The 27,534-nt window shown below is 42.4% G+C and overlaps 1 protein-coding gene across 1 annotated transcript in view; it reads left to right on the top strand.

Annotated features, from left to right (window-relative positions):
- tenm4 (teneurin transmembrane protein 4) overlaps positions 1–27,534 on the top strand; it is a 537,020-nt gene that overhangs the window by 278,828 nt on the left and 230,658 nt on the right. Inside the window, exons 6-8 of the mRNA XM_068033916.1 lie at positions 7,692–7,862; positions 19,908–20,122; positions 24,367–24,577. Coding sequence (XP_067890017.1) covers positions 7,692–7,862; positions 19,908–20,122; positions 24,367–24,577 — 597 coding nt within the window. The remainder of the gene's footprint in view (positions 1–7,691; positions 7,863–19,907; positions 20,123–24,366; positions 24,578–27,534) is intronic.

Below are 27,534 nucleotides of genomic sequence, written 5' to 3'. Positions count from 1 at the left end.
ATTTCTCCTGTTTAAAACCCATGCCATAGAAATATTTTTCCACACTTTCAGATTCAATCCCCTTATGCCCTGTTCACAATGCTGATGGACTTCAAATCAAATTGTATTTGTTATTGGGATGTGGTCGATGTTGGCAAAACTGCATTGATTGCTCATCCCTAGTTTCTCCAAGAAAGTGTTAGTGGGTTCTTTGAACTGTGGCACTGCTTGCAATTATGGTGCTTCCACAGTGGTGTTAGGTAGGGATTCCTGGCATTGACTTAAAATGATGATGAAAGAATGATATATTGATCTGAATTTAATTTAATTTCATCAAAAATCCAGTGTAAATTTCAGACGGTATCACACTGCTGTTTGATGCATTCTTTGTGGTGGTATCTTAGGCAGGAGTATGAAGCAGGGTCTTCCTGCCAGTCAAATTCAGTTAACTTCACAGTGGATTTTAAACCAGCTGGGGTAGGTGTGAGATTTGAATTGCAAGCTGAACAAGCAGGTTTTCATAGATGAAACTCAGAATTAGAACCAGAGCAAAAACGAATTTAAATAAGTTGAGCAATCAAAACCAGATTTTGGAGTTATTAATTGAAACAGATAGTAAATATTGACATGTATGTAATTGTCATGACTGAGATTAATAAAACTAATTTTAGTTGTGACTTTTCACAGCTGTCATACAAGGCATGGATACTCTATTTTGAGAACTTTCGAAATATTTTCCCAACAAATTGAGTATGTGAAAAAGCATCAAGCGTCTAATTCTTGGTTTCATCAGTCAGTAATTCTACTAAGGACCAAAGCACCTGCAATAAATGTGATGCTTTTTAGCCTTTGCTAAGCTGCTGTTGGAAGGTTCTCAACCATGGGCTGAGCAAAACCACAGTCAGTGGCAGTGCATAGTGTTTCCCCTACTGTACAATTTACAGAGGGCCATTAGTGTTAAGGTCATGACATAGGGCTGAATTTTACACCGCCCCAACAGGTTGGATGGTGGCGTGGGGGTGGCGTAAAATTGAGCGGGAGGCTCCGGGAGGCCTACCCGCCCCGCTTCTGCCTCCGGCCAAGTTTACGTCGGGGGCTGGGAAACGGCTCGCCCGCCCAAGGCCAATCAAGGCCATTAAGTGGCCAATTATCGGCCTCATAGGGGCCCTCGCCCGCCTCCACGGTATTTTACCCATGGCAAGTGGGCATGCTGGGGACGTAAAAGGATGCCCAGCGATAGCTGCTGGCCTTTCCGCGCCCCGGGGGAACGCATGGCAATCAAGCACAGGGTGCCCAATTGAGGGCCGCCCCTGCCTTCCAACTCACCTCCGGGACCCAAGACACCTCCCCCCAAATGACCACTCTAGTCTCACCAAGAAAGGACCGATCCCCCTGGTGAAGCATGCCCCTACTTACCTTCCCTCCTGGATCCATGGCTTCGGCTGGGCTACAGTCCCAGCAGTGGCCACCGCTCCCAATGGCGGTGCTGGGACTAAGAGCTGCCAGCCCGCTGATTGTCTGGCAGCTCACTGAGGCTGGACTTCATCCCTGAAGCAGGTGGAAGTCCCGCCTCGGGACAATTAAAGCCTGGGGACCCGTAAAATGCAGGACGGATCCCCGGGCTAGGCTTCGCGAATTCCTGTCCGCCGAAGGTAAAATCCAGCCCATAGTCTCCATTATGATTTCCTGGTAAATGTTCACACTTGCAACAGTAAGAGGGGAGGGATGGAAAATTACCTAAATGGGGGAAAAGCTGATCATTTAAATCCCTATTGCAATTATGGGCTTTGGTGCAAACATCTATATGTCATAAATAGAAGTAAGTTATGTTATTCTTGAATGTAAATTGATCAGTGAGTGTGTGTAAAATATTACTATTAAATGTGATGTTTCCAATGTTTCTGGAAGTGATCACCTTCTGCAGACTGCAATATAAGGCAATCAGTATACATATGTATCTGACACAGGTGGTGATTTTGTCCCAATATTGGGTATCTTAAAATATGGTTTGTAATATGCATCATGGCATTCCAAGTTCAAAGTATATGTGGTTTAGTAAAAGCCTACATTTCATCACACTAACTTTCAGGAATTCAATGTTCTTTTCATATTGTATACTGAGCACCTGACATACAAATAAACTTCTTTTGCCTGTACAGCTATTTTGAGAAAACAATTGCTTTGAAGTGGAAGTGGAATAAATTAGCTAATATAGTAGTTCTTCTTTCAGTGATCTACAGACACTTCAACAATAATTTGGTAAAATCTTTATCTTAACTATGTAATAAAGGCTAGCAACCTTTCACCACATGTCTGCAAAAAATAATCATCTGGACAAAATGGATTCTTTGTGTTTTTTCAAAACTAAATGTAACAACATTGGTCAGAAACTGAGACATGTTCTCCATAGACTGGCTTCTTTTTATCATAAATTTCAGTATAAATAAATTAATCTGTTTTTCTCTCATTAAATGGTATACTGTAAACATGGAGTCAGTACTTAGTGCTGTGTGCTGAAATGTAAAACACACATTTGACTTCAGTCGTCTGTTGGTTAAATCAGAGACTATTGTTGTCAGCCCCAGCCCCCACTATGCTTTGTCCTGCTTGCTGCCTGAGAAAACAAATGACTAATTCTTGCTCACAGTGCTGGCACTGCACAATAACACTGAAGTAAGATGCATGGCTGACACTTTTTTATTTTAAGTGTGTTGTGTTAGTTTTTATCTTTGTACATATCATGCATTTGTATCATATACAGCTACATAATATTCATGTCCTGTCAAATTGTCTCCAGATGTGATAATAAGACAAAATCTAATTATTACAGCTATTACTGGACTCTGGGCCAAACTAACTTGAACGTTTTTATGCTTCATGGATTAGTATGCCGCATGTAGCCAACTGCACAGGACAGTTCATATTATGCTGGCATGATTCAAGTGGAGTAGCTTGCTTCTCACTGATGTAATTTGCCATTAGCTGCCTCATCAGACATAAGATTTTGACAATGACAGGTTGATGGTGGCTTACACTAGTCTAAATTTACCTGTTTAAACGTATTTCCAGTTAAATGTTATCCTTTGTATCCCCTCGAAGCATAAAGCACCATTGTCAAGTTAGCCTGCGTCGAGATATATTACCATTTTCTGTCACAGAGAATATTGCAATGTATCTTTTCTTCATCCCTAACAGAGGTTAATGCCAAGACCCATAAGCCAAACACATTTACCGCCAGCAACCAAAGCTTGAGACTTTTTAATTTTGAATTTAATTTCACACATTATAATTGATTTGGTTGGAAATTTATTACTTACTGTGATGGCCAAACCAAGTCAACCAAGCTCATAGAAGAAATCTGGCGTGAATTATTTTTCTGTGCTGAGTTTTGTTTGTTGGGGTTTATGCTTCACTAACTGCTTCTCGCTTTCTTTTTCTCAACAATCAGTCATGGTCTTCTCATCCTAAGCACTCTTTCTCTTTCTCACTCCATCAGTCTGTCCCAAAGGGCCTTTTTTCATTGACCTTGTGGATCATTATTTTGTTGGTCTTCTTTTAGCCTTCAACACTTTTTTTTTGCTGAGTGCAGTAGTTGTCCTGCCTATCCAGCTGTGTGATGAATTAGTAAGGTGATAGGGCTAACAAAAGAACAAAAGATTCCCTTAAATCAAAACAGATTGGAGTCTAATGGACTATTTTAAAATTAGAAATAAAATTCACATTGGCCTATTCCCTCATGCACTGAAAAAAAACTCTTCCCTTGAGCTACAGAGTCACATTGTCGCCTTATTGCTTACAATGCTGAGGAGTCATGCTGCGATGGAATCCCTTTTGATTCCAGTTCAATTAGTAAATTAATGTCAAAAATCCTGGGTGATAGTGCATTCTAGAAGAATACATTAATAGCCTATGAAATGAAAAGTCTGACAAATACTCATTTTCTTTATTGCTGTCTGTTACAGCTACACAACTTTACATAGGGATATGCAAAAGCCTATCACACTGGACTGAGAATGTAAAACCAAGCAAGGTGTACTACACAAACTATTTTCGGGAAGTTGTGATGAATTGTATCATGTTTGTCTCATAGGAATCTGCACCATATTTTATGTTGTCTTGTTTAGGTGACATTTGCTCTTGCCAAGGTGCAAGTCCATTGCTTGCTATGACTTTGCCAAAATATAATTTTTCGTGCCGTAAGTATCAATGGCCTATTTGCATGACAACAATCAAAACATCACATGTGCACACCTCAGGACACTACTACTTCCAACTGCCATAAAGGGCTGGAATTTATAGTTCCACTGCTGCAATTGGCAGCGGACAAAAACAATGACGGCTTGCCCGCGCGGGCCGCACAAAGCGGAACAGCCATGATATTAAACGCAGTGGCTCATTTGAATATCCGGGGCAGACCGCCCACCCCGATGACGTGGAGGGGGTGTGCTGACCGTCCCTGGCAATGGCGTCAGCTGCCTTGGCGCAGGCGCTGACACCATTTTTAAAGGGCTTCGAGCCCTTCTATTCAATTTAAATTTATAAAGAAAGAGGTGATGCAAAATTTTAAAAACATTTAATTTGCCCTTCTCTCACGCTCCCAATAACCACATATTTAACTACTTGCCCTCTCCCTTCCCCCCAAAACCCTTCCCTTGCGCACCTGACCTTCCCCTGCCCCCAAGTACATAAACTTTGCACCCTTTCCACCATCCCCGACACCAATGATATTAGTTTGCTCCCACTAGCCCCACTCCTGCACTGGAAAACCTACCTGCTCCCCGCTCTCCACCAGCTTACTGCCTCACATCCCCTGATGGGGATCCGAAAGTATGGGAGTGCCAGCCACCAGCACCAATAACACACCGGGACACACGGCGGGAGTGAGAAGGTAATTTATTCCTTCATTTGAATTATTTTACATGTTTAAATTTGGCCACATTGCCGAGCGGTGGGGTTGGGCGGGGGGGCACCATGAGGCCTCGCTATTGCCGGCAATATCGGGCCAGGCATTTCCAGGGTCAAGGCTTGTGGTGGGCTCTGCCGGAGGCATTTTCTGCCCCCACCCCACCCCACCCCGCTATGACCCCCGACGTCAGGGGGGTCTGTAAAATTCACTCCAAAATGTTAGGTAATTACTCTGGGCCTAAAATTAAACATACATATCTGACAGAAGCCAAAAGGTACAAGGGAATGAACGCTTCACATTTTCACCTGAAGTTCCTTGGCTCCATTTTAAGAGTCTGCCGCTGAAGTAGGTGCAGACATAAAAAAATGCGGCCCGCCCGCACGGGCACCGCATCCCGAGCCCCTGCGATTTCAAATGTGGTGGCTGATTTGCATGGCCGTGGCGCCCGGCTCCTGTGGTGACGTGGAGGGGGCGGGCAAGCCGTCGCAGGCAACGGCATCCAGCACCAATGCAGATGGCGCAGATGCCGGTGCCATTTTTAAAGGGCTTATAACCCTTAATGAGGATTTAAAAATTAAAGGGCCAGGTCAGTTGAATTACCAAAAAGCAGAAATAAATTACCTTTAAATTCATTTTCCCATCCCCACCCACAATGGCATCTCAAAACATTCCTGTCCTTTTCCCCCGGAATTTGTTTATTAAGAATTTTACCTCCTCCCCACCCGTCCCCCACCCCCCACAAAGTTTGGCACCTTTGTCCTTCACCCCTTCCCACCACCATCCCCCCCCCACCCCCCCAAACACTCCGCAGCATTGTCACCCCACTCCCCCGCCTCCCGGCCAGAGAAATAATCCTCCTCCCGCCTCCCCACAGGTGTCGCACCACATTTCCTCAAACGGGGATTCGAAGGCATGGCATTGTCGGCCACTCAAATGAAGATTGGTGCAGTGATTAAGGAGGTGACAGGACCCTCGTTAAATCAGGTATGTAAATTAGTTTACATATTGAAATGGGGGTCCTGTCGCCGAGCGGCGGGTTGGCTGCCACAAAGCCTTGCCGCCACCGCCGATATTGGCATGGGGCCTGCCGCCGTCGGAGTTGCTGGCAGGCCTACGCTGCACCGATCTTCATTGTCCCCCCCGCCAACGTTCCCAACAGCGGAGGGGCTTTAAAATCCAGCCCGCAGTCTCTGTGATTCCGTTAGAGAAGATACCCTTTCAAATTAAAGGGGTCAACTTCCATCAAAAAAGAGGGGCATTTCAGACAAAAAGATAAAGATTCATGAGATAGTACCTCACAGCATAATTTCAGAGGTAGAGTATGTCATGACTGCCATTCAGTCATTGAATTTAGAGTTTATCCCACATATGAGACAGACTTACACAACTCAGTCATGATTTGAATTGCTGATGGTCCTGACTTGGAGGTCCGATTCTGTACGCAACCAAGAAACGTCGACTATTCTCAATCTGTCATCCCTCTTTACTTCTAAAGTGATAAACTGAAATCACTCAAAATCAAAGGTGAAACGTTTCCTTGTGAAAAAATGCTAATTACTATTAAATGCATTGTTGTAAGTATTGGACAGTGATCGGTATACTGAATGTGACTGCTTCCATGTAACAAAAATAGACTTCAATTGGCTGTTATTCAAGGTCGCATTTTTGAAAAACAACACTTATTATCTCTGAGACACAAAATTAATGCTGAAAATAACTTTGATACAGTTATGATTGATCACTGCAAGGTGCAAAAATGAAACAGAACAAAATCATTTCTAAAATTAAATAGTTATCAGCAACTTTTTAATGACAGTTAGAACAAATAGAATTTAAAAGGACAGATGTCATCCTAATTTTATTTTTAGCTTGCTAGGATAATCGCTTTTGTAAACATCTGATACCATGACATCACTAAACAAGGATGTTTCTTTCATGTCAGAGAAGTTGACCATGTTCTGACTGTTACCTGTGATTGGTCATCAGTCCCATGGGCAATGTCTTAAAAATATTGCCACAAAACAAACACTTTGATCTATTTTAGATTGTTCTACAAATTGTGAAACAGACAATAAGATGATGCATTTCCTTGGCCACTAAACAATATATTCTAACATTGATTTCAGATGCAGTTTAATTTAGAAGTTCATACACTGTCAGAGCAGACTTACGAGGTGCAAAATTCAACTTCAGCAGAGGTACAGAATGGGTGATGGTAGGTCAACCAAATATACTCTGCCCGATTTTTCATCTGCTATCACCCGTTTTGGCTACCTGCCAAAGTTAAATTATCCTGCCATAATGTACCACGGAACACATCTATGAAGCTTCCCTTTAGCATTGAGAGAAATTGATTTGACAAATTGCACAAACTGTACAACTTTGTGAACTCTGGTATCGTTACACAAGAGCAGTGACAAGTCAAGCAAGATACAAAGTAAAACATCATTACCAATAATTAAAAAGAAAGCTACTACCAAAATGTAACACAATGTACAAGGTTCTGTAACCTATGTGATATGCCTTTGTCGGCCTCTGTAACAACTAATTTTACTACTGAAACCCTATAAAGTGCTATATCATGTATGACACAAGTCACACTTTCCAGTTTCCTACAATTTTGCACCGCAACTTTGTGGAAGTAACTGGATAATTACACGGATTACTTACAGACAGCAAATAACTTAAAATATAGAAAAGCCCCACTCCAGGCCACCTCACTGTACTGTACATCGGTGCCTAATTTATCCAGAACACCTGCAGTGATCCAGCCAGAAAAAGATGACTTTTCTCATTGCTATCACAGCCATGCACCTGTTTGGCCTAAACTGGCACCTGCAGCCGATGGAAGGGCAGATGTATCAGATCGGTGAGAACAAAGCCAGCAGTTGGCCAGTGCCAACGGACGTCACATTGTCTCCCTCTGGTGGCACAGGTTTAGGCTTGCCTGAGAGGAAAGGAAAAGGAACAAGTGAAGGTATGGTCTACTGTAAACATAATCAATACTATGAAACTGCTTTTAAATCTGCAGTGTACTTTGTTTGATATACAAGTCTATATTTGTAAATTATATTTTTAGAACTGTACACACAATGTTCCCTTTTAATATTTTTCTGCTTTCTTATTGTTACAAAACATATTTTGAAAAGAGTTTGCTGATTCTTGAAAAATATTATAATCCCTTGTGAGCTTTTGTCAAATTAGTATACGCTGTATTCAGTGTACATGTATTGCGGTGGATTACATTTTAATGGAGCAATATTATTTTATGTCCATGACTTATTCATGTAAACAAAGGGCTGGTCCGGAAACATTGTACACAGTGGCAGTCATGGAGTCAGACAATAACAGCATATGCCAAAAATTGTTCAGGTTTCCAAGTTGTTGAAAAGCACTGCTGTGAAAATAGAAAAATACTCCAATGCTGGCACTGGGTTGGATATCATTCAAATTGGACTGTTTCTTAAATTCCAAACTTACTATCCTACAACATATTAATGCAAGATGACAGCCCATTTCTTGAATCTGCTGTCTATGCTGTTAACACGGCTCTCTTGGTATTGAATTAGGAAGAATTTTTGATTTGCAATTCAAAATTTCTTGCCATTATTTTGATTTGATAGTTCTCTGCCAGTAGATGTCACTAGTAGGGATTGTGTTTAAATAATTGTTCATCAGGTTGGTTGTTAGAAAATGTCTGAATGGGCTGGATTTTATTTTGGCAGCGGGGGTCCTGACGACGGGCCAGAAGGTGGGGCCAACCGCTCTTCAGACATTTATCAGATCCCTGGCTGAATTCAATGGTGGGCAGGCAATTAACTTCCCGTTGTTGGGGTTGCCATCCCCTTTAATGGGAGAAGATCCAAGAGCTGCCGGCCAGTTAGAGAGGTTTTTAATTGGCTGGCAACTCAGCAGTCCCAGCAGCACCACTGGGAAAAATGGCCACTGCTGGTACTGAAGGAGACCCGGAGCAGTAGCCATGGAGGAGGCCCTCGGAGACAGATGAGTGGGGCCGGCTCACCGAGGCCACTCAGGCAGGTCCCAGCGAGGGTCGGGGGGGGGGTGGTCTTTTAGCAGGGAGGGACCCTTGCTGCTGGGAGTGCCCTCCATGGGCTACAGGGTAAAGGCCGGCTCAGGTCTGCAAATGAAACCTGACCCGAGCCCAACAGAACCACATATGACCCGGAGCCTGACCCGGCCCGAGTCCTTCCACTTTTTCCCTCGCCCGACCCGACCATCAGTTAAACTACCTTCTGTTTTTCACTTTGTTGCTTATCTGCACAAGCAACTGTAACAAAACCATCTTTCAAGCCCAAAAAGTACATAACCATTGGAACCACTTACCTGAGGTTGTGATAAAGCAGGTCCGACCCAGCCTGTCCTGACCCGAGCCTGAATGCCTGACCCAGAAGTGCAACCTGACCCGAACTGAACCCGACACATGTCGTCGGGTTCGGGTTGGGTAGCCGGCCTTTACTACAGGGTGCCCGATCAGGAGGAGGACCCTACACCCCCTCCTCCCACAGCCTGCAGGGAGGCTGCCAGCTTTTACTATGTGGCCTCCCAACGTAAAATAACAGCGGCAGCGGGAAGAGGCCCTTAATTGGCTACTTAAAGGCCTCAGTCAGCCTCTGGATGGGAAGGCAGTCCTCAAGCTTCCCCGCCCTGGTAGAATTCATTGGTGCTGGGAAGGCGACGGGCACTTCACCCCTCCACCTTCCTTCACTATTTTATGCCTCCCACCTCCTAGCCCGTCTCTTCATGGGTGATAAAATCCAGCCCAATGTTCCTTCAAGAAAAAAAATTTATTCACTTATATGTTATATATTGTCAACCCATAGGTTCGTTGCCCTCATTTTACATTTCAAAGTATAGACCGTGACGATACTGCAAAAGTACTCTATTGCCTATAAAGTACTTTGGGATTTCCTGAGAATGTGCAAGTCGCTATGTAAATGCAAACTTTTCTAAATCACTTTACATATTGAATAGTGGGTATCTTTCATTTGATACAGAATTTCCATTTCTTGCCAAATGGGCAGATCCAGTTTTGAGTGACACAACAGGACTGACACAAAGGAAACTGTATGAAAGTTTTAAAAGTACTTATTTCTCAGTCATGTTTGCCTTCCTTTTTGCTGAGCTGTAATGTGTGCCTTGCCATGTCTGTGGATTGCAGAGCAAGAGGCATGTCCACCTGAATTAGAGAGAATTGACTGACTGGGTTGGAATATTAATTCTATTTAGATTTGTTGTAAAATGACAGGTGCTATGCATTTTATTATTGTTCAGATCTGAGCTGAGTTTCAAAGCCTGGGATTAGCTTGAATCAAAATACCATCTGTCTTATGTGTGACATCACTTGCCATGTACACATAATGCAAACATAGTTTTCTTCCCATTTTTACACTTCTTAAATTTTTTTTGTTAACTTGATGATGTCTCACAATGCAGGACCCCACCAAGTTTCAAAAACAGTAATAGAGACGATGCAGTAGAAATGGAAGCAGTGATTAGATAATCTAAAGCTTTGGTTTTAAATATAATGAACATAGGAGGAAGGAAAGACTTCAACAATTCTGAGATCTGGGTAAAATGAGTTAAAGAAGGTAGCCTTGTAATGAGACTGTTGCTATAGGCAACAGTCCAGAGAGTGGGGAAGCTGACAGGAATAAAATTTCAATCATAATGGTTGAACAAAGTGAAACAGTGAAGGAAAGTCCTTCACCAAGATCATTACTATTAGATTGCAGCAGGAATGTAAGCCAGAAAGAGTGATGTTCTCTTTAGGATAGCTAGACAATCCTTGATTAGGGCAGGAGAAGTAAAGAAAGCAGGATTCACAGAAGTTATCATTGACAATTTGGCAAAGGATCTGAATGAGCAGCTGCTGGAAAGGCAGAAAGACAATAGCTTTTCGACAAAGCGACATTCAGCAATACTCATAATGGACTGACAGACGTTGTGAGCAGAGATAATTTTGTTGCATAATACTTCAGACTGATCAAGATGCTAAATGCCATAGGCAAAATTTTTACCAGAGAGAGAACAGCTCGTGTGATTTAACCAAGATGGAGTACCACATCAGACGGAAGAGTTACAATGAAGTATGAAATCGTCCCTGCCGTCTAGAATTACATCAGTTACTTTGCTGCCGCAAATGGAAAGATCAGGAGACAGGAAGCAGCAGCTGGGCTAGGCAAAGCAGCAAAGAATTATCGGCAATTGTCCAAGTTGGTTACCTTATAGTGCCATAAAGGAAACAGGCGTTCACAGTGTGATTTGTTGCAGGATTTTCAGCAAGAGCTTAAATGGTGGACAGAGTACCGCAATGATAAGGAGATAGGTATAATATAAGGGTTAGGATTGCAGGGATAAAGGATTGCATTTATATAGAGCCGTTCATGACGTCAGGCTGCTCTAAAGTGGTTCACAGCCAATGAAATACGTTTGAAGTATAGTCATTGTCACAATGTTGGAAATGCAGCATCCAATTTGCAAACAGCAAGGTCCTACGAACAGTAATGTGATAATAACCAGACAATTCATTTTTGTTAGTGATATTGGTTGAGGGATAAATATTGACCAGGATATCAGGAGAACTCCCCTGCTCATCTTTGAAATAGTGCTATGGGTTCTTTTAGGTCCACCTGAGAGGGCAGATGAAGTCTTGGTTTAATGTCTTATCAGAAAAGCTGCACTGAAGTGTCAGCCTAAATCTTGTGCACAAGCTTCTGACTGGGAGCTGAGTATGCTACCACTGCGCCATGCCTAACACAAAAAAATGGTTTTCGGAGTTTGGGTGAATTATCAAGATAATCAGATCAGATGGATTGGCAAATTCTTAATGACAGGAGAGCAAATCACTTCCCAAACACACAACTGGAAAGTGAAGTGTATTGTTACTGATGATGAATATTGAAGTTGCCAAGAATTTGAGCAGAGGTGAAGTTGGAGTTGATAAATTCAGTGTTCTTCACAAAAATTTCAGAAGTTAATTTCAAGCCTTAACAAGGTTAAGAAAGCAATGGAGATAACAGATAAATCTCGTGAGCAGAGCAAGAGATCATTTTTAGCTACTAGAGACTGAAGTTAGCCGTTTCCAAATAGCTATGACAAGTAGCAGGGCTTTTATTTTTATTTATTTAGAGATACAGCACTGAAACAGGCCCTTCGGCCCACCGAGTCTGTGCCGACCATCAACCACCCATTTATACTAATCCTACATTAATCCTGAGGCACAGTGTGGCTTTCGTGCAGAGAGATCGACCGTTGACATGCTGTTCTCCCTTCGTCAGATACAGGAGAAATGCCGTGAACAACAGATGCCCCTCTGCATTGCTTTCATTGATCTCACCAAAGCCTTTGACCTCGTCAGCAGACGTGGTCTCTTCAGACTACTAGAAAAGATTGGATGCCCACCAAAGCTACTAAGTATCATCACCTCATTCCATGACAATATGAAAGGCACAATTCAACATGGTGGCTCCTCCTCAGAGCCCTTTCCTATCCGGAGTGGCGTGAAACAGGGCTGTGTTCTCGCACCCACACTTTTTGGGATTTTCTTCTCCTTGCTGCTTTCACATGCGTTCAAGTCCTCTGAAGAAGGAATTTTCCTCCACACAAGATCAGGGGGCAGGTTGTTCAACCTTGCCCGTCTAAGAGCGAAGTCCAAAGTACGGAATGTCCTCATCAGGGAACTCCTCTTTGCTGACAATGCTGCTTTAACATCTCACACTGAAGAGTGCCTGCAGAGTATCATCGACAGGTTTGCGGCTGCCTGCAATGAATTTGGCCTAACCATCAGCCTCAAAAAAACAAACATCATGGGGCAGGATGTCAGAAATGCTCCATCCATCAATATTGGCGACCACGCTCTGGAAGTGGTTCAAGAGTTCACCTACCTAGGCTCAACTATCACCAGTAACCTGTCTCTAGATGCAGAAATCAACAAGCGCATGGGAAAGGTTTCCACTGCTATGTCCAGACTGGCCAAGAGAGTGTGGGAAAATGGCGCACTGACACGGAACACAAAAGTCCGAGTGTATCAGGCCTGTGTCCTCAGTACCTTGCTCGATGGCAGCGAGGCCTGGACAACGTATGTCAGCCAAGAGCGACGTCTCAATTCATTCCATCTTCGCTGCCTCCGGAGAATACTTGGCATCAGGTGGCAGGACCGTATCTCCAACACAGAAGTCCTCGAGGCGGCCAACATCCCCAGCTTGTACACACTAGTGAGTCAGCGGCGCTTGAGATGGCTTGGCCATGTGAGCCGCATGGCAGGATCCCCAAAGACACATTGTACAGCGAGCTTGCCACTGGTATCAGACCCACCGGCCGTCCATGTCTCCGCTCTAAAGACGTCTGCAAACGCGACATGAAATCCTGTGACATTGATCACAAGTCGTGGGAGTCAGTTGCCAGCGTTCGCCAGAGCTGGCGGGCAGCCATAAAGACGGGGCTAAAATGTGGCGAGTCGAAGAGACTTAGTAGTTGGCAGGAAAAAAGACAGAGGCGCAAGGGGAGAGCCAACTGTGCAACAGCCCCGACAAACAAATTTCTCTGCAGCACCTGTGGAAAAGCCTGTCACTCTAGAATTGGCCTTTATAGCCACTCCAGGCGCTGCTTCACAAACCACTGACCACCTCCAGGCGCGTATCCATTGTCTCTCGAGATAAGGAGGCCCAAAAGAAAGAAAGAAGAAAAGAAAAGAAAGACATTAGTCCCATATTCCTACCACATCCCCACAATTCCCCTACCACCTACCTACACTAGGGGCAATTTACAATGGCCAATTTACCCATCAACCTGCAAGTCTTTGGCTGTGGGAGGAAACCGGAGCACCCGGCAAAAACCCACGCGGTCACAGGGAGAACTTGCAAACTCCACACAGGGAGTACCCAGAATCGAACCCGGGGAGCTGTGAGGCTGCGGTGCTAACCACTGAGGCCTGAACTTGAAGCCCAAGTTCTGGAATTCCCTCCCTAAACCTCTCTGCCTCTCTACCTGTCTCTCCTCCTTTAAGATGCTCCTTCAAACCTACCTTTTTGACCAAGGTTTTGCTCATGTATCCTAATATCTCCTTATAAATTTCAGTGTCAAGTTTTGTTTGATTACACTCCTCTTGAGATATTACACTACATTTAAAGGTGCTACATAAAAGCAAGTTGTTGTTTTTGAATGACCATAAGAATATGCATTTCCTTTCAATTGGCACTTGGAGTAGAAATATGTAAGAGGGAAACTAGAAGGGATGAGTGAGGAGGAGGTGAAATTAGATGTCAGTGAGAAACAAAAGATGAGGATGGGCAAAATTGAAATTCAAGGAGATGTCACAAGTGCTGTAGTAGTGCAAGTCAAAGCAAGAAGAGGCTGCACTGGGCAGAGGTTGGGTGACTTAGAGGCAGCACTAAGTGATACATCTTTAGGTTATACTTGAAACTAATTCATGATATTGATCGAAGGAAAAGCAAATATAAAGGGCTGTCACCACTGCAACATGTTGACTTGCTATGTGGCCCATCTATGGCCTCTTATCAGACATTTATACTTAAGATGAAGAAATTATAGATTATGCTATGATATTAGGAATGTAATTTATTTGTAAAACCATGTTTTATGTTTGCAATTGTCAAAAAAACTCTAAAAGTAAGATACTTGTCTTGGTAACACGAGTAGACGTACTGAATGAACTGCACTCCAAAGGACATCTTACAAGATTGAATAAGAGTGTTTTGATAACCAGGGCATTGATCCTATTGTCTGGTCCATTCCTGTTTATTGCACTGTAGTAGTTTTAAATATTTGCTGGAACAGACTGCTGGAAGCATTTTAATGTTTATGTACACAAGAAAATAAATCTGTAAATCAGGTACTTTGATTCAAAACTACACTTATCATTCATTTTATACACATCTGAAATATGCTTCATTAGCATCTGCTAGTTGGCTCAGGATCCAGTAGAAGAGATCCTGATGTGTGGGAAGGAGTCGCAAAGGCTGGAATTTCGCAGTCAGCTGCAAAGCAACAGTGCTTGGCACTGACTGAGCTCAAAGAAAGCTGCTCACAAAGTTTTATCGATCGCTGTGGTGTGAACTTTTCCTTTTCTGACATTAGTTTGAACCTGGTACCAAGTCAAGGTGATCTCCAGGCGTCCAACAATAATGGGGGGAATTTTCCCAGGCTCATGGAGGCAGGATTGGAGGTGGGGCTGGACAGTTGGAATTAGAAAAAATGCCATTGAACAGGCATGCTAATACATTCCTGTCACCCCCCATTTTTCCTGGAAACAGTTTGTGTGCACTGCCAGCAACCCACCCGACACGGGCGGGGAGCCAATTGAATTTGTTAATGATTGTATTAACAGCCATTTTGCCAGGACAAAGGAATCTTGCATGCATCACTCTGGGCCCCCACTGTGTCTGCAACTCATAAACTCACAGGAGGCGAGTGCACAGCAGAAGGTCGAAGCAGCATGAAAGTGACATGCAATCTGAATGCTAAATGAGGAAAATGGAGAGCCTGAGGGTCATCTGCAGGCAGAGGCTTGCCTTTGCATGAGAAGCTCCGAGAGACTGCTGTCACTGATAGGGCTGGGGGTGAAGATATGCCTGGTGGTTCTTTCAGCCTTGTATCACATCTAGTTTGTCCCACCCTCTTTTGTGCATTTACCTCAGCAGCCCTTTAATTGCAGCCATAATGTAGGCTGCCATCTGCCCTTTCAATAGCATGCAGTGAATCGTCCTCACGCCTCGTCAACCCGCTCACCGTACTTAAGTGGACAGCAATCCTGCAGTCGGTTTCTTAATTGGACGCATTCCAGAAGATTGAATCAGAAGGCATGCAACATATGGCTCTGGGTTACAGATCAGGAACTAAAGCCACCTTGCGTTTAAAAACTAAGGTGAGATAATTCAGCCCAATGATGTCAACAATCAGGGTAAGCATTGAAGTATTCTCACAGACAGCAAACCAGGAAGTGAAATGCACTGAATTTTTCACTTCTAATTAAGATTTTGCAGAGAGCAAAATAAATTATTGGGACATGCATATGGGATGAAGACAGAAGATGGAATATCATAAACTTTGAAAAAAATTAAGAATATGATCTTTTTTATCATAATGGAAAAATTTGACATTCCACAAATATGAAATTAGTTTTTCAGGGTCAGTGAGGCTGTTCAGCAATTATTACAAACTTTGGGCTGGATTTTACAGGCCCCCCAGAGGCAGGAAAAGAGGTTGGGGGGGGGCACGGCATATCGCAACGGGTGGCGGGGGGGGTCAATGGGTCAGAGGGCCTGTCACTTCCCTGTTGCCCAGCAATCTTCTCGGGGGCGGGATAGGCCAACAACAGCCTTCCCACCCAGAGGCCTGTGGGCTTGAGGGTGGTCCCACCTCTGTGGGAAATTTGTGACCCACGGAGGACCCCTACCGGAAACCAATTCAACTCCCCACCCCCCTCCCCAGTACTTACCTCCCCCTGGCCCCCATCGTGGGGCCTTCTGGACTGGTCCCGGTGACCCTGCCTCACTTGGGTCCAGGGTTCCTCTGTGAGGCCTGGATATGAGGGCTCTGCAGTACTGGCAGTGGCCACTGCTCCTAGTGGCACTGCTGAGCTGCCGGCCCTCTGATTCGTCGGCAGCTCATGGGGGCAAGGTCCTTTTCTTGAGACTCCTGAAACTTGCATTTACAAACACCAGGGGATCGCTCCGGGGGCGCCGCAAAAATGCAGAGACGGGGTTCCACCCCCCTCCCCTGGCATCGGGCTTCCCTGCCTTTTACACAAAATCAGCCCTTAGTGTACCATTAAAAACCCAGTTGCATGTCATTCAACAAAGTATAACTTTTTTACAGCAAGACTAATAGCATAAAAGGGCAAGTTCGCATCCGTTCAGTGATTTATACTCAATTTCATTATGGGGAACCCTAAGGGCTGAATTTTATTTCCCGTCTCTGGAAGCGGTGGCAGGCAAAAAGAATGGCAGCGCGCATGTGCATGCCGCTCGCTGCCACACGGCAGCTCATCTACATTCGCAGGATAGTCCACCTCCCCCAATCACGTGGTGGGGGCAGGCTTTGTGATGCCAGCAACGGCGTTAGCTGGCACTGTACAGGCGCTGACGCCATTTTTAAAGGACTGCTCGACCTGCACAGTTGAAGCTCGTAACCCCCTTCCCTGGCCCCAATACACTGTAAATTTTTTTCTGGTCCTTAACCCCCACCCCCAAATACAAAGAAAATAAAAGGCCGCCCTGTTCCCCTCCCCCCCCAAATAACTTAAATTTAAAATCTGACCTTCCCCCTCCCCAACTGCACAAAGTGCAGAGGTCACCCCTTTCCCCAACTGCACTAGAAATGCAGAGTTGACCCCATTTCCCCACCCACTCCCAACTTCACTAAAAATCTTAAGCTCCTCCCTTCCCCACCTCAGTGGCGCCAGCTTTCCCTTTTTGGGTCCTGTCGCCAAGCGGCTTGGGGTATCGCCATGGAGCCTCACCGCCAGCGGGAAGATCAGATCCAGCAATTCCAGTGTCGGGCTCCGTGATGGGCCACTGCCAGTGCACTCTTCCAGCCCACCAATTTCAGTGTAGTAATGAGGGTGAATGCTGACAGTTTCGCTGTCATTACTATCACAAAATCTGGGCAATTGTTTTACATTTAGGAGGAAAAATAGAAAAGATTGAGGGGAAGGCTTGAAGGCATAATCAAGGAGTAGGATTTTGAGGAGATTTTTTATTTATTTAGAGATACAGCACTGAAACAGGCCCTTCGGCCCACCGAGTCTGTTCTGACCAAGAACCACCCATTTATACTGACCCTACAGTAATCCAATATTCCCTCCCACCTACCTACACTAGGGGCAATTTACAATGGCCAATTTACCTATCACCTGCAAGTCTTTGGCGGTGGGAGGAAACCGGAGCACCCGACGAAAACCCACATGGTCACAGGGAGAACTTGCAAACTCTGCACAGGCAGTACCCAGAATTGAACCCGGGTCCCTGGAGCTGTGAGGCTGTGGTGCTAACCACTGCGCCATAGTGCCACCCTGTTCACTTCAAAATTCAATTTAAACAACAAAAATACTGTTATGAAAGTACTTCTATTTTTTAATATTTTTGGGGACTCATGTTTTAGAATTGTGGAGAAGGATTCATTGGAGGACTGAAGTGATTCTATAGATGCAGGGTCACTGGAAGGACTCTGTTTAAAAACAGTTTTTACTGGATGTCACATGTCTTCAATTAAGTAAACAGGTGCCTTCTGAAGAAGTGACATGTCATATGGTGCTCAAGAGTGCTAATACTGTTTTGTGTCTGTTGGGTTTGTAGCCTGCTGAAAGAAACACCCAGCTCAACTTTTCTCCACCTCTCTGAGAAACCCTGCAATAAATCCAGTTGTGATAGCTGTAATGCCTGATGCCACATTTCTCCTGAGAAGCTTTTGGAAGACTTCCTCTCGATATCACCTGAACAAACTGCTAAAAAGATCCCAGTGACGTGTTCTCTGATGCCAGACTGTATGTCATCTGGAACATAACATATCTTATCATTTTTCTTCAAGAATTAGCAAGTACTTGGCCAAAGCATCTTTATTTTTCCTTTAATCGGTGTGTATGTGTGTGTGTGTGGTATTTAGAATGGAATATATATATTTACTGTCATATTTCAAACTGTGTTAAAGCTTTGCATCTTCATCTAAGTCTTGTTTTATAATCCAATAATACTTTTGTTGTTTATTTCAGAAACCTGGTTGGTGGATTTTATGCTGAAACTAAAATAGATAGATTATATAATTGGCCACATTGGTAACTGGGTACACATTTAAATATATGTTGTGACCTGTGGAGAAGTGGAACTAGAGAAAGACAGTGCACTCCTCCTGCCTTGGTCGTACCAACTGTCTGTCCATTAAACTCAAAGTTTATTAATTCAAGTTATTTAATAACTAATTTTCTTTGGATTAAATTCTCACCCTGCTGTCTTACGTATATTGCTTAATTCAAAGTACTGGATCATTTTAAAAATGTTAGCACCAGAAACAACTTTGGATTATCAGGCGTGAACTGCATTAGTAAAGGTTCAAATAAAGCATTGAAGTATGATCCATTGTGAAAAGCCAAGTTGTTTTCTTGAAGACCATTTATTTTAACAGCTGTTATTGAAGCATTTTTGTCAATTCAGAAAACCAAAGCATCAACACAACATCAAACGAGAATCACTACAAACTTCATTAGAAGACAGAGGTATATTAAAAGGGAATCTTGTGTGATATTCTTTCTGGTTATTAAAAAAAATCCAATAACAGAAGTTAGTCATTTTACTGATTATAACTGACAGCACAAAACAGCAGAGCAGCAACCTGAGTTGAATGTTATATTTAACTGAGTAATAGACCTGTGTTTTTCTGAATCACACAATAAGACTACAAAGAGAATTCTTTTGCCAAAGATAGAAAATGTCAAGGCAAATCTGGGCCTGAATGGCAGATAGTTAGCCTCCTGAGAGCTCTATATTAAAAAGGCAGTCATAGCAGTTAAATGTTATTATAGGTGTACAGTAATGTGATGCAAAATCAATAACCTTCAGATAGCAAACCACAGGAATGTTCATGAGATTAGCAGAGCTAGATTTTAGTGAAACAAACTGTAATTTCACCAATCTGTAACCAACAGCAATCAAACGTCACTGTTTCGCTAGGTCCAATTTTAGTAACAATTTGTCTGAGTTTGGAAAATCTCAATTGCAGATTTCTTTAAAAAAATGCTTCTGAAGCAATTTGTGAAAGTGAGAAAAAGTAGCTCAGATTCTAAGATAATTGCGCAGAGCTGGGTAATGAACACTGCATTTAGTTTTTGTCTCTGCATATTATGATTTTGCTTCCCCTCCCCCTTTCTCTACTTTCTTCTAAAGTGCTCTAAACTTGAATTCTTTTAAACAGTTTGCTTCTTCAGATTTCGATGCAGCAACTTCCTCTTCATTGAACAAGAAAGTACAAATCTCTTGCTATATTTTCACAGGAAAAACAGATAATTTAATCCCAGAAGATAGCTATATAGATTCAGGAGAAATTGATGTTGGGCGAAGAATCACCCAGAAGATACCACCTGGCTTATTCTGGCGCACTCAAGTGTTCATAGATCACCCAATGTATTTGAAATTCAACGTGTCATTGGGAAAGGATGCTCTGGTTGGGATTTATGGTCGACGTGGCCTTCCACCATCTCACACCCAGGTAAATACCATTGCACATTAACTCAATCATTTGAGTAAATCAGCCAGCAGGCTTTTTAAAAAATGTGCAGCCTGTTTACTCTTGGTTAGATGCGACAATCTCCTATTTTCTCTGAGTGTAGTCATTAGGGAACTATCTCTCAGTGTTAAGGCTAGCAAGAATTTGCATCAGTGACATTCAGACCGATGAGTCAGTGTTCCACTTTCCATGACAATGTTATCACCGATCGAGATCAGGCCAATACGAAGCTAGTAACTACCTTTGGCAAGGCTGGTGCCATCTTTCTCAGCTAGCACATAAAAACCACATAAATGGAACAAGAAATAGCCCATCAGGACCACTCTTTTCAATCAATATAACCGCTATCATGAAGTCTCCCAAAACATTAGGTCTGAGGCCAAGTGCTAGAATTCTGAAATTCTAGTTTAGAATTGAATAGGATATCACCTAATAACATTTAAACAATTTATAAAAGCAGCTGAAAGTTTTTAATTTACAGTTATATTGTGATGAAACATAGTTTTGAATAGATTTCAGTCTTGTGTTTTCCTTTCTGCTAAACAATAAAGAATCCATAGTAACAATTTCAAAAGTAGCTCCAATGCCCAGACAATACAATATCCTAATGTTTAAGAACCACAAATGTTCATTGGGTCCAACAAGTCATTGTCTTTTTCATACATCAACCTAATGTGTCTACTTATCCACAGTATCTTGCAATATTTTCTCGAGAAATGCATCCCATTATCTCTTGAACACATTTTTGCTGCCTTCTTCAATAGTCTAACCTGCTAACTTATTCCCCAAGAAAAACCTTCCTCAAACCCCTAGAGCAACTGAGATATACAACTTCAGTACCTTTCCATATTGAAGTATCTTTCAAATTAGTCAATTGAATTCTGTTCAAATTCATATTGAGAAGAGAATTTCTAAAACCAAGCGCCAATTTGATTCCATTTCATACATACAAAAAAAATTTGCTTTCAATCCTCATGCATCTACTGCAACTGGGTCATCTTTCTACATACCAAGTGCTGATCAACAGCTCGCAACTGAAAGAAACTGGAGCAAAAGAAATTATATCTCACTAATTTGGCTCTGCTGGTGGAATGGAAGTATGTGGGAAAATTGTAGTGAGGGTGGAAGATTTCCTCTGTGCAGCAGCATAGCAAAATCATCAACCTAATAAGAAACAGGTTTATCATCTTATTATTCCAGGTGCACTGAAAGAATCGCCCTTTCCTTTACATGGTATCAATGGGCAAGTAAGAGATTTCTCAGTTTAAAATATGCTCCCACAATCCTGGTTCCACAATTCATGATAAACTCTGAATTTAAACTTGTGCTGTTCAAAATAATGGCACTGTCTGGGAGAAAGGTCCACAGAAGAAGCATAAATTAGTGATTCAAATCTTTGCTAAAACTCTACAGAACTGAATTTATTCTAAACCACAAATCAGCAATTTAGATTGGGATGTATTTACCTGAACCCTAAAAATGGTTGTGAAGTACTAACTTTGACAGAAGCAGAGTGGTGGAATCTAAAATTCCCAAGCACTTGTTAGGCTTAAGCTTTTTGTAATGATATACTATAGTCTTGATGTACATGAAAAATTATGTCTCATGAATTTCAGAACTCAGAGCCACTGTTTAAGCTAATAGCACTGTAAAAATTTCACTTAAGAGGCCTGGAATTTCCACTCGATTGTGTTGGTTTTCTCAGTGCAATTTGGCCGCAGTTGGCATAAACAACGCAAAAAAAATCGCAGAATTTTAAGCGCAATTTCAGCATAATCAAGTTTCCACAATCTTTTGCGCTAGTTTTGAAATCATTGCACTGTAAGCAGGGTCAACCACAAAATTGGCCATGCCCCAGGGTAAATTAATCATCATTGAGATTTTCCACTAATTGCATTCATTTTCAGGGCTTCAGGGAGACTTTAAAAATTAAGCTGTTTCTTTTGGTCACAAGGACACTAAAAGGTAGATTTTCATAGAATCATAGAGATTTACAGCACAGAAGGAGGTCATTCAGCCCATCAGGTCCATGTCCACAGAAAAAGTGCTATCCAGCCTAATCCCACTTTCTATCTAGACACCTCATAATTTTATACCTCTCTATTAAATCACACCTCAGCCCCCTCTGTTCCAAAGAAAACAACCCACGCCTATCCAATCTTTCCTCATAGTTAAAATTCCCCAGATCTGGCAACATTTTCATAAATCTCCTCTGTACCCTCTCAAGTCTTATCATATGCTTCCTGTAATGTGGTGCCCTGAACTGTACACAGTACTGTAGCTGTTGGCTAACAAGTGTTTTAGCAGTTCTAGTATAACCTCAGCTAAAAAAGGAAAATATCCCATATGCCTTCTTAATGACCTTATCTACCTTATCAATCTTCAAGAATGTGTGGATATACACTCCAAAGTCTCTTTCTTCCTGCACACTTCTCAGTATCCTACCATTTATTGTGTATTCCCTTGCTTAGTTTGTCTTCCCCAAATGCATTACCTCCCACTTCTCTGGATTGAATTTCATTTGACACTTTTCTGCCCGTCTAACCAATCCATTGATATCTTCCTGCAGTCTACAGCTTTCTTCCTCACGATCAACACATGGCCAATTTTTGTATCATCTGTATACTTCTAAATCATGTCCCCTATATTTAAAACTAAATCATTGATATAAACTACAAAAAGCAAGGGACCTAGTTCTGAGCCTTGCAGAAATCCACTGGAAACAACCTTTTAGTCACAAAAAAGCCCATCAACCATTACCCTTTGCTTCCTGCCACTGAGCCGATTTTAGATCCTGACCAGCCTGCCATGTGGGGCCTTGCTAAAATCCAGGTAAACTACATCAAATGCGCTGCCCTCATAGATGCTCCTTGTTAAAAAGTTTTTAATATGACTTTTCTTTTAATCCACTCAAACTGACTAATATACCCCAATATAACTAGAAAATGATTTTAAATATATTTTAGAAATTAAATTTGGGTTACTCAGTGATGGTAGATTGACACTGTTTATTTTTTGTGGAACCTTTTTTCACTGTTTTAATCAAACTTCACCAAGTTACCACTTTTAAATGTATGAAGGAAAGTTTTTAAACCAAATTGAAAAAAAAATAATGTTTAGAAATGCTGCCTGATTGTGCTGGTTCATGGCAGATTTTGCATTTGGCAATATGCAAATGTTTTTAACAGAGACTCATTTGGGGAAAAAAGACTTTTCAAAACAAGTGAAATTTTGGGCGCAATTTGTTCCAGAATTGGCAATTGCGACAAAAGTGGAAACTCTACCCCCTATTGTGCTGAGGATCAGTTCAGTTCAGCTTAGCTCCTGAAGTGTACCAGTGATAATTTTTTGCTTTCTCGGGCGAGGTTAAAACTAAGCATTTGGTCCAAATGTTCATCTCCATCTTGGATTTTCTTTTCAATTTGTGGATCCACCAGTTTTATATGATTCCTAGCATCTGTTCCTGATTTTTTTAAGTTCAGCACACCCCCACCACCACCACTCCCTCCCCCCACCCCTTCCCACTGCCATCTACTTAAATTGGCCATAGTTCAGGTGCCAATATCAAAAACAACTCACAGCATCACTTGGCAGCTTTAGGTGCAGCATCTCTAGCAGAACCTACCTCTCAAAGATTGGTCTTCACAGCCATCAACAAAGGTGCATCAAGAGAAGACACCCCACCTAACTGGATTGTTTTCTGTGTGTCCATCATCTTTCATTGATGGAAGGATGCCAACCAGTTCAGAACACTTCGTGCAGTGCATACTGCATCAAGATGCTTAGCTTTGTATTACTGTCACTTTGGTTTTGTTTTGAAAGTATCAGCTATACTGGTACAAAGTAGTTTTTACTGTGTATCTGAAAAACATCATTGAGTTGATTTTATCTGCAGAATTTTCATGTTGCAGTTTGAAGAAGAGGAGCCTGAATCATTAGTGCAAAACTGGAATTGCAATCTGCAGAGATTGAGTGCAATGAATGATGATTCCAAAACTGAACAAGACAATCAGAGGCAAGGGAATAGACTAATTCAAAACATCAACCATTGCCTAAACAGAGTTAGCCATTGTCAGCTCCTGCATAGTTGGCCTTTGGGAATAGCATTTTGTGCAGTATTTCTACAAAAGCTGATTCTATAGGGCAGGTGATATTTTGAGATTGATGTATACTGTGGTTATAATGCAGCAATTACAGTAGTATGTTTTGTCATTTTTTTCTGGTAGTTTGGCTTTGTGGAATTATTGGATGGCAGACGTCTGCTAGCACAGGAAGTGAGAAGTCTGGAGGGATTCCACCACCAGCACAGAAGCTTGATCCCTCTGACAAATCGTGAGACAGGATTCATCAGATATCTGGATTCTGGAATCTGGCATTTAGCCTTCTACAATGATGGAAAACAGATGGAGCTGGTCTCCTTTATTACCACTGCCATAGGTAAGCTCTTACTGGAGCATGACGAAATACATTTAAAAGGTTGTTAAATGTGCCATTCACAGTTACTAATTGTCTTTTTCACAATGTATATGTCATCCCTCATTTCAATGAAAGAGAGGGACTGGTAACTGGTCTGCTACTACAAAAAGATAACAGTTTCATAGATCTGGCAAGTTCAAAGTGCTTGTTCATCTGACCTGAATATGTTGAATTATCTTAACTGCTCAAACTTTCCACCATTCCATTTCATCCTTAGTTGCGTATTGATCCCCTTTAATCATCATTTGCCAGCTTGTGCAGGTCTTAGTTTAGAAATGAATACAGAGAGACTCATTCCTCTTAAGGTATGGAGGTAATGTATTCTTAAAATTGAAATTTGTGGTTGCATCAATTGTTCTGTTTTAAACTGCTGTATTAATCATGAACTTTCTTGCAACAGAAATAATTCTGGTATGTCTTATGACCTATCAAACAATAAGTTTACATTAAAAGGTGAAGACCTTCGCAGGAGGAAAATAAAAGTGATCTGAACATTGTCTTAAATCTTAATGACCTAGATATGTTGAATTACACTTTCTAATGTTGAATTAAAAATCCTTTTGATTTACAAATGTTTGAACCATGAATTTTTTGCAACATTGCATTTCTTTCCCTTCTATTGTAAACTTCTCTGAAACCACAAAATGAAATGTGCAGAACTGTTAGAGAAAGCCTCACCTCTCGCACCCTCCCACCTCCACCAACTGAGCCAGTTATGTTCTTCAATGCAATATTCCATCATTTAAATCTTGGGGTAAAAAGAATGTTTGATACCTTTCATCATTACATCATTGTTTCATGCATTTTACATTTGTGGAAAGTGCGTTATATTTTTGCATCTCTCATTTTGCGTAAAAAACAAGGAAAATAATTAATGGAATAAATATTGTTGTTAAAATGATAAGGTGCCATTTTAACTGTTCGGTTAGAATTACCTGTACCAAGACCAAAAATACCCCAAGTCAACCATAATAGAAAATATAAACTTTTAAGATTTTACTTATTAGGACAGATATCATTGGACTAATTGGGAGGAATTTTATGCTCTTCCCCCGTGCCGGATCTGGAGGCAGGGAGAGGATATAATCAGGCGGGATGGTGGGGTGGGGTGGGGTGGGGTGGCGCCACCCAAATTAAATCCGGGGCAGGAAGGTCTCTGAACAGCCTTCCTGCCCCACTGCCAGTTGAGAATTAGCCCAGCAGCGGGTAGGCCTGAACCCCATGGGGAACATGTGAAGCAAACCTGTGTGGGTTGCTTGCCAGCTCTGAGGGTTGAGGGTGGGAGGGACGGGGTTTGGCCTTTGTTAAAAGGCACTTGGTGAGGGACCTCTGCCTTTGCTGCTGACCCCCCTACACCCCATCCCCTGTAATCTCCAACCCCCGAAACCCCTCCTGCTGAGACTTATATGTGGCCTGATTCCAGCATTTCTAACATGCTCCACTGGCAGCAGCCACCGCCTCTGAGGTGGCACCGCTCAGTTAAAGAGCTGTCGGCCTCTGATTGGCTTATGCGCCTAATTGACACTTGATCCAGCAGGCCTTCCCCAGAGGGGACAACACAGGGCTGTCACCGACGCTTTTGCCTATGGTCGAGAGCCCTGTCGCCTGGATAAAATCTCGGCCAATATCTCACTGATATTTGGTTCCTAATATGAAAGAGGTTTCTAGCTGGCATTCCAATCCCGAGTGTTTTGAATTCTGCATTTGTCTTATATTTTATTTTCATTTAAGCAGTGTTCATCCTTATTAAGTTACATTAACTGAATAAATTGACTTGAATTAGCAAACAAAAAACTGCCAAAACCTGGAAGATTCTGTAAACTTTTTTACATGAATAAATTCAATTCAACTGCACAGTTAGCTAGTCAGAATGGATTGCCTGGTCAGCAGAGGCTGACTCAGGTCTTGGAAATGTCTGATAGTATAAATACAGGAGGTTTTTTGTTCATGCACAAAGTTATTAGCATGAAGTCCAGCTCAATGGAGTACTGCTGTGACATAGTACGTAACTTAGGGTTTGATCAGTGAGGAAATTCAGTGCAGTGAAGATAGAAGTGCTGTTCTGGTCTTTTACAAAACAAGGAACGGTCCAAGTGAGGGAGCGGTCCAAGTGAGGGAGTGGGGACAGTGAGACCGAGCAGTAGCAGTGGCTGATAAATCAGAGCAGGAAAAGAGTGGACCTCCCATGTCGTTTTCCAAAAAAAACAAGGACTGGTGTCAGAAGATAGCAGCCAGGTGATTGGTAGTTGAGCTTTACATGGTTTTTTTTCCTCTCTAATCTAAGGTAGTCATTTAAATTAGCACTGGAAAACTATAAAGTACAGTATTAAATTTACAGCTTGGATTAATTAATAGAATTCCAATCGGGGTAAGTATAACAGCAACTAAATTAATAAGAGCATTCGTACAGAGCAGATCAAGAGGCATTTCAATTAAAATTAATAGTTTACACAAGATATTAACTAGATTATAAAAGAGGGAAGAGAGACATTTCTCTTAAATCATGGATGAGCAGCTGAGACCTGTTGCTTGCAATTCCTGTGCCATGTGGGAACTTCAAGACACTTCATGTGCCTTGGGAACCACATGTGTAAAAAGTATCTCCAGCTGCTTGAGCTCGAGCTCAGGATTTCCTAGCTTGATGGGCAGCTGCAGTCACTGTAGAGCATCAGGGAGCAGTAGATTTTCTGGATCATATATTCTAGGAGGTGGTCGTCCCACAGGCAGGGAGAGTTCAGGATAGTAGATGGGTGGCCATCCGGAAGAGTAAGAAGAGGCCGGAAGTGCAGGAGTGTTCGAGGCCCCTCTCAAACCAGTACTCAGCTTCGGAGACTGCTGGGAGTGACAACACCTTGAAAGAGTGCAGTCCACGCCATGGCACCAATGGGCAAGGGACTGCACAGGAGGAAACAGCAAAT

Source organism: Heterodontus francisci, chromosome 6 (genome assembly GCF_036365525.1).
Source record: "Heterodontus francisci isolate sHetFra1 chromosome 6, sHetFra1.hap1, whole genome shotgun sequence".
NCBI lineage: Eukaryota > Metazoa > Chordata > Chondrichthyes > Heterodontiformes > Heterodontidae > Heterodontus > Heterodontus francisci.
This window is presented reverse-complemented; position numbering and strand designations above follow the sequence as displayed.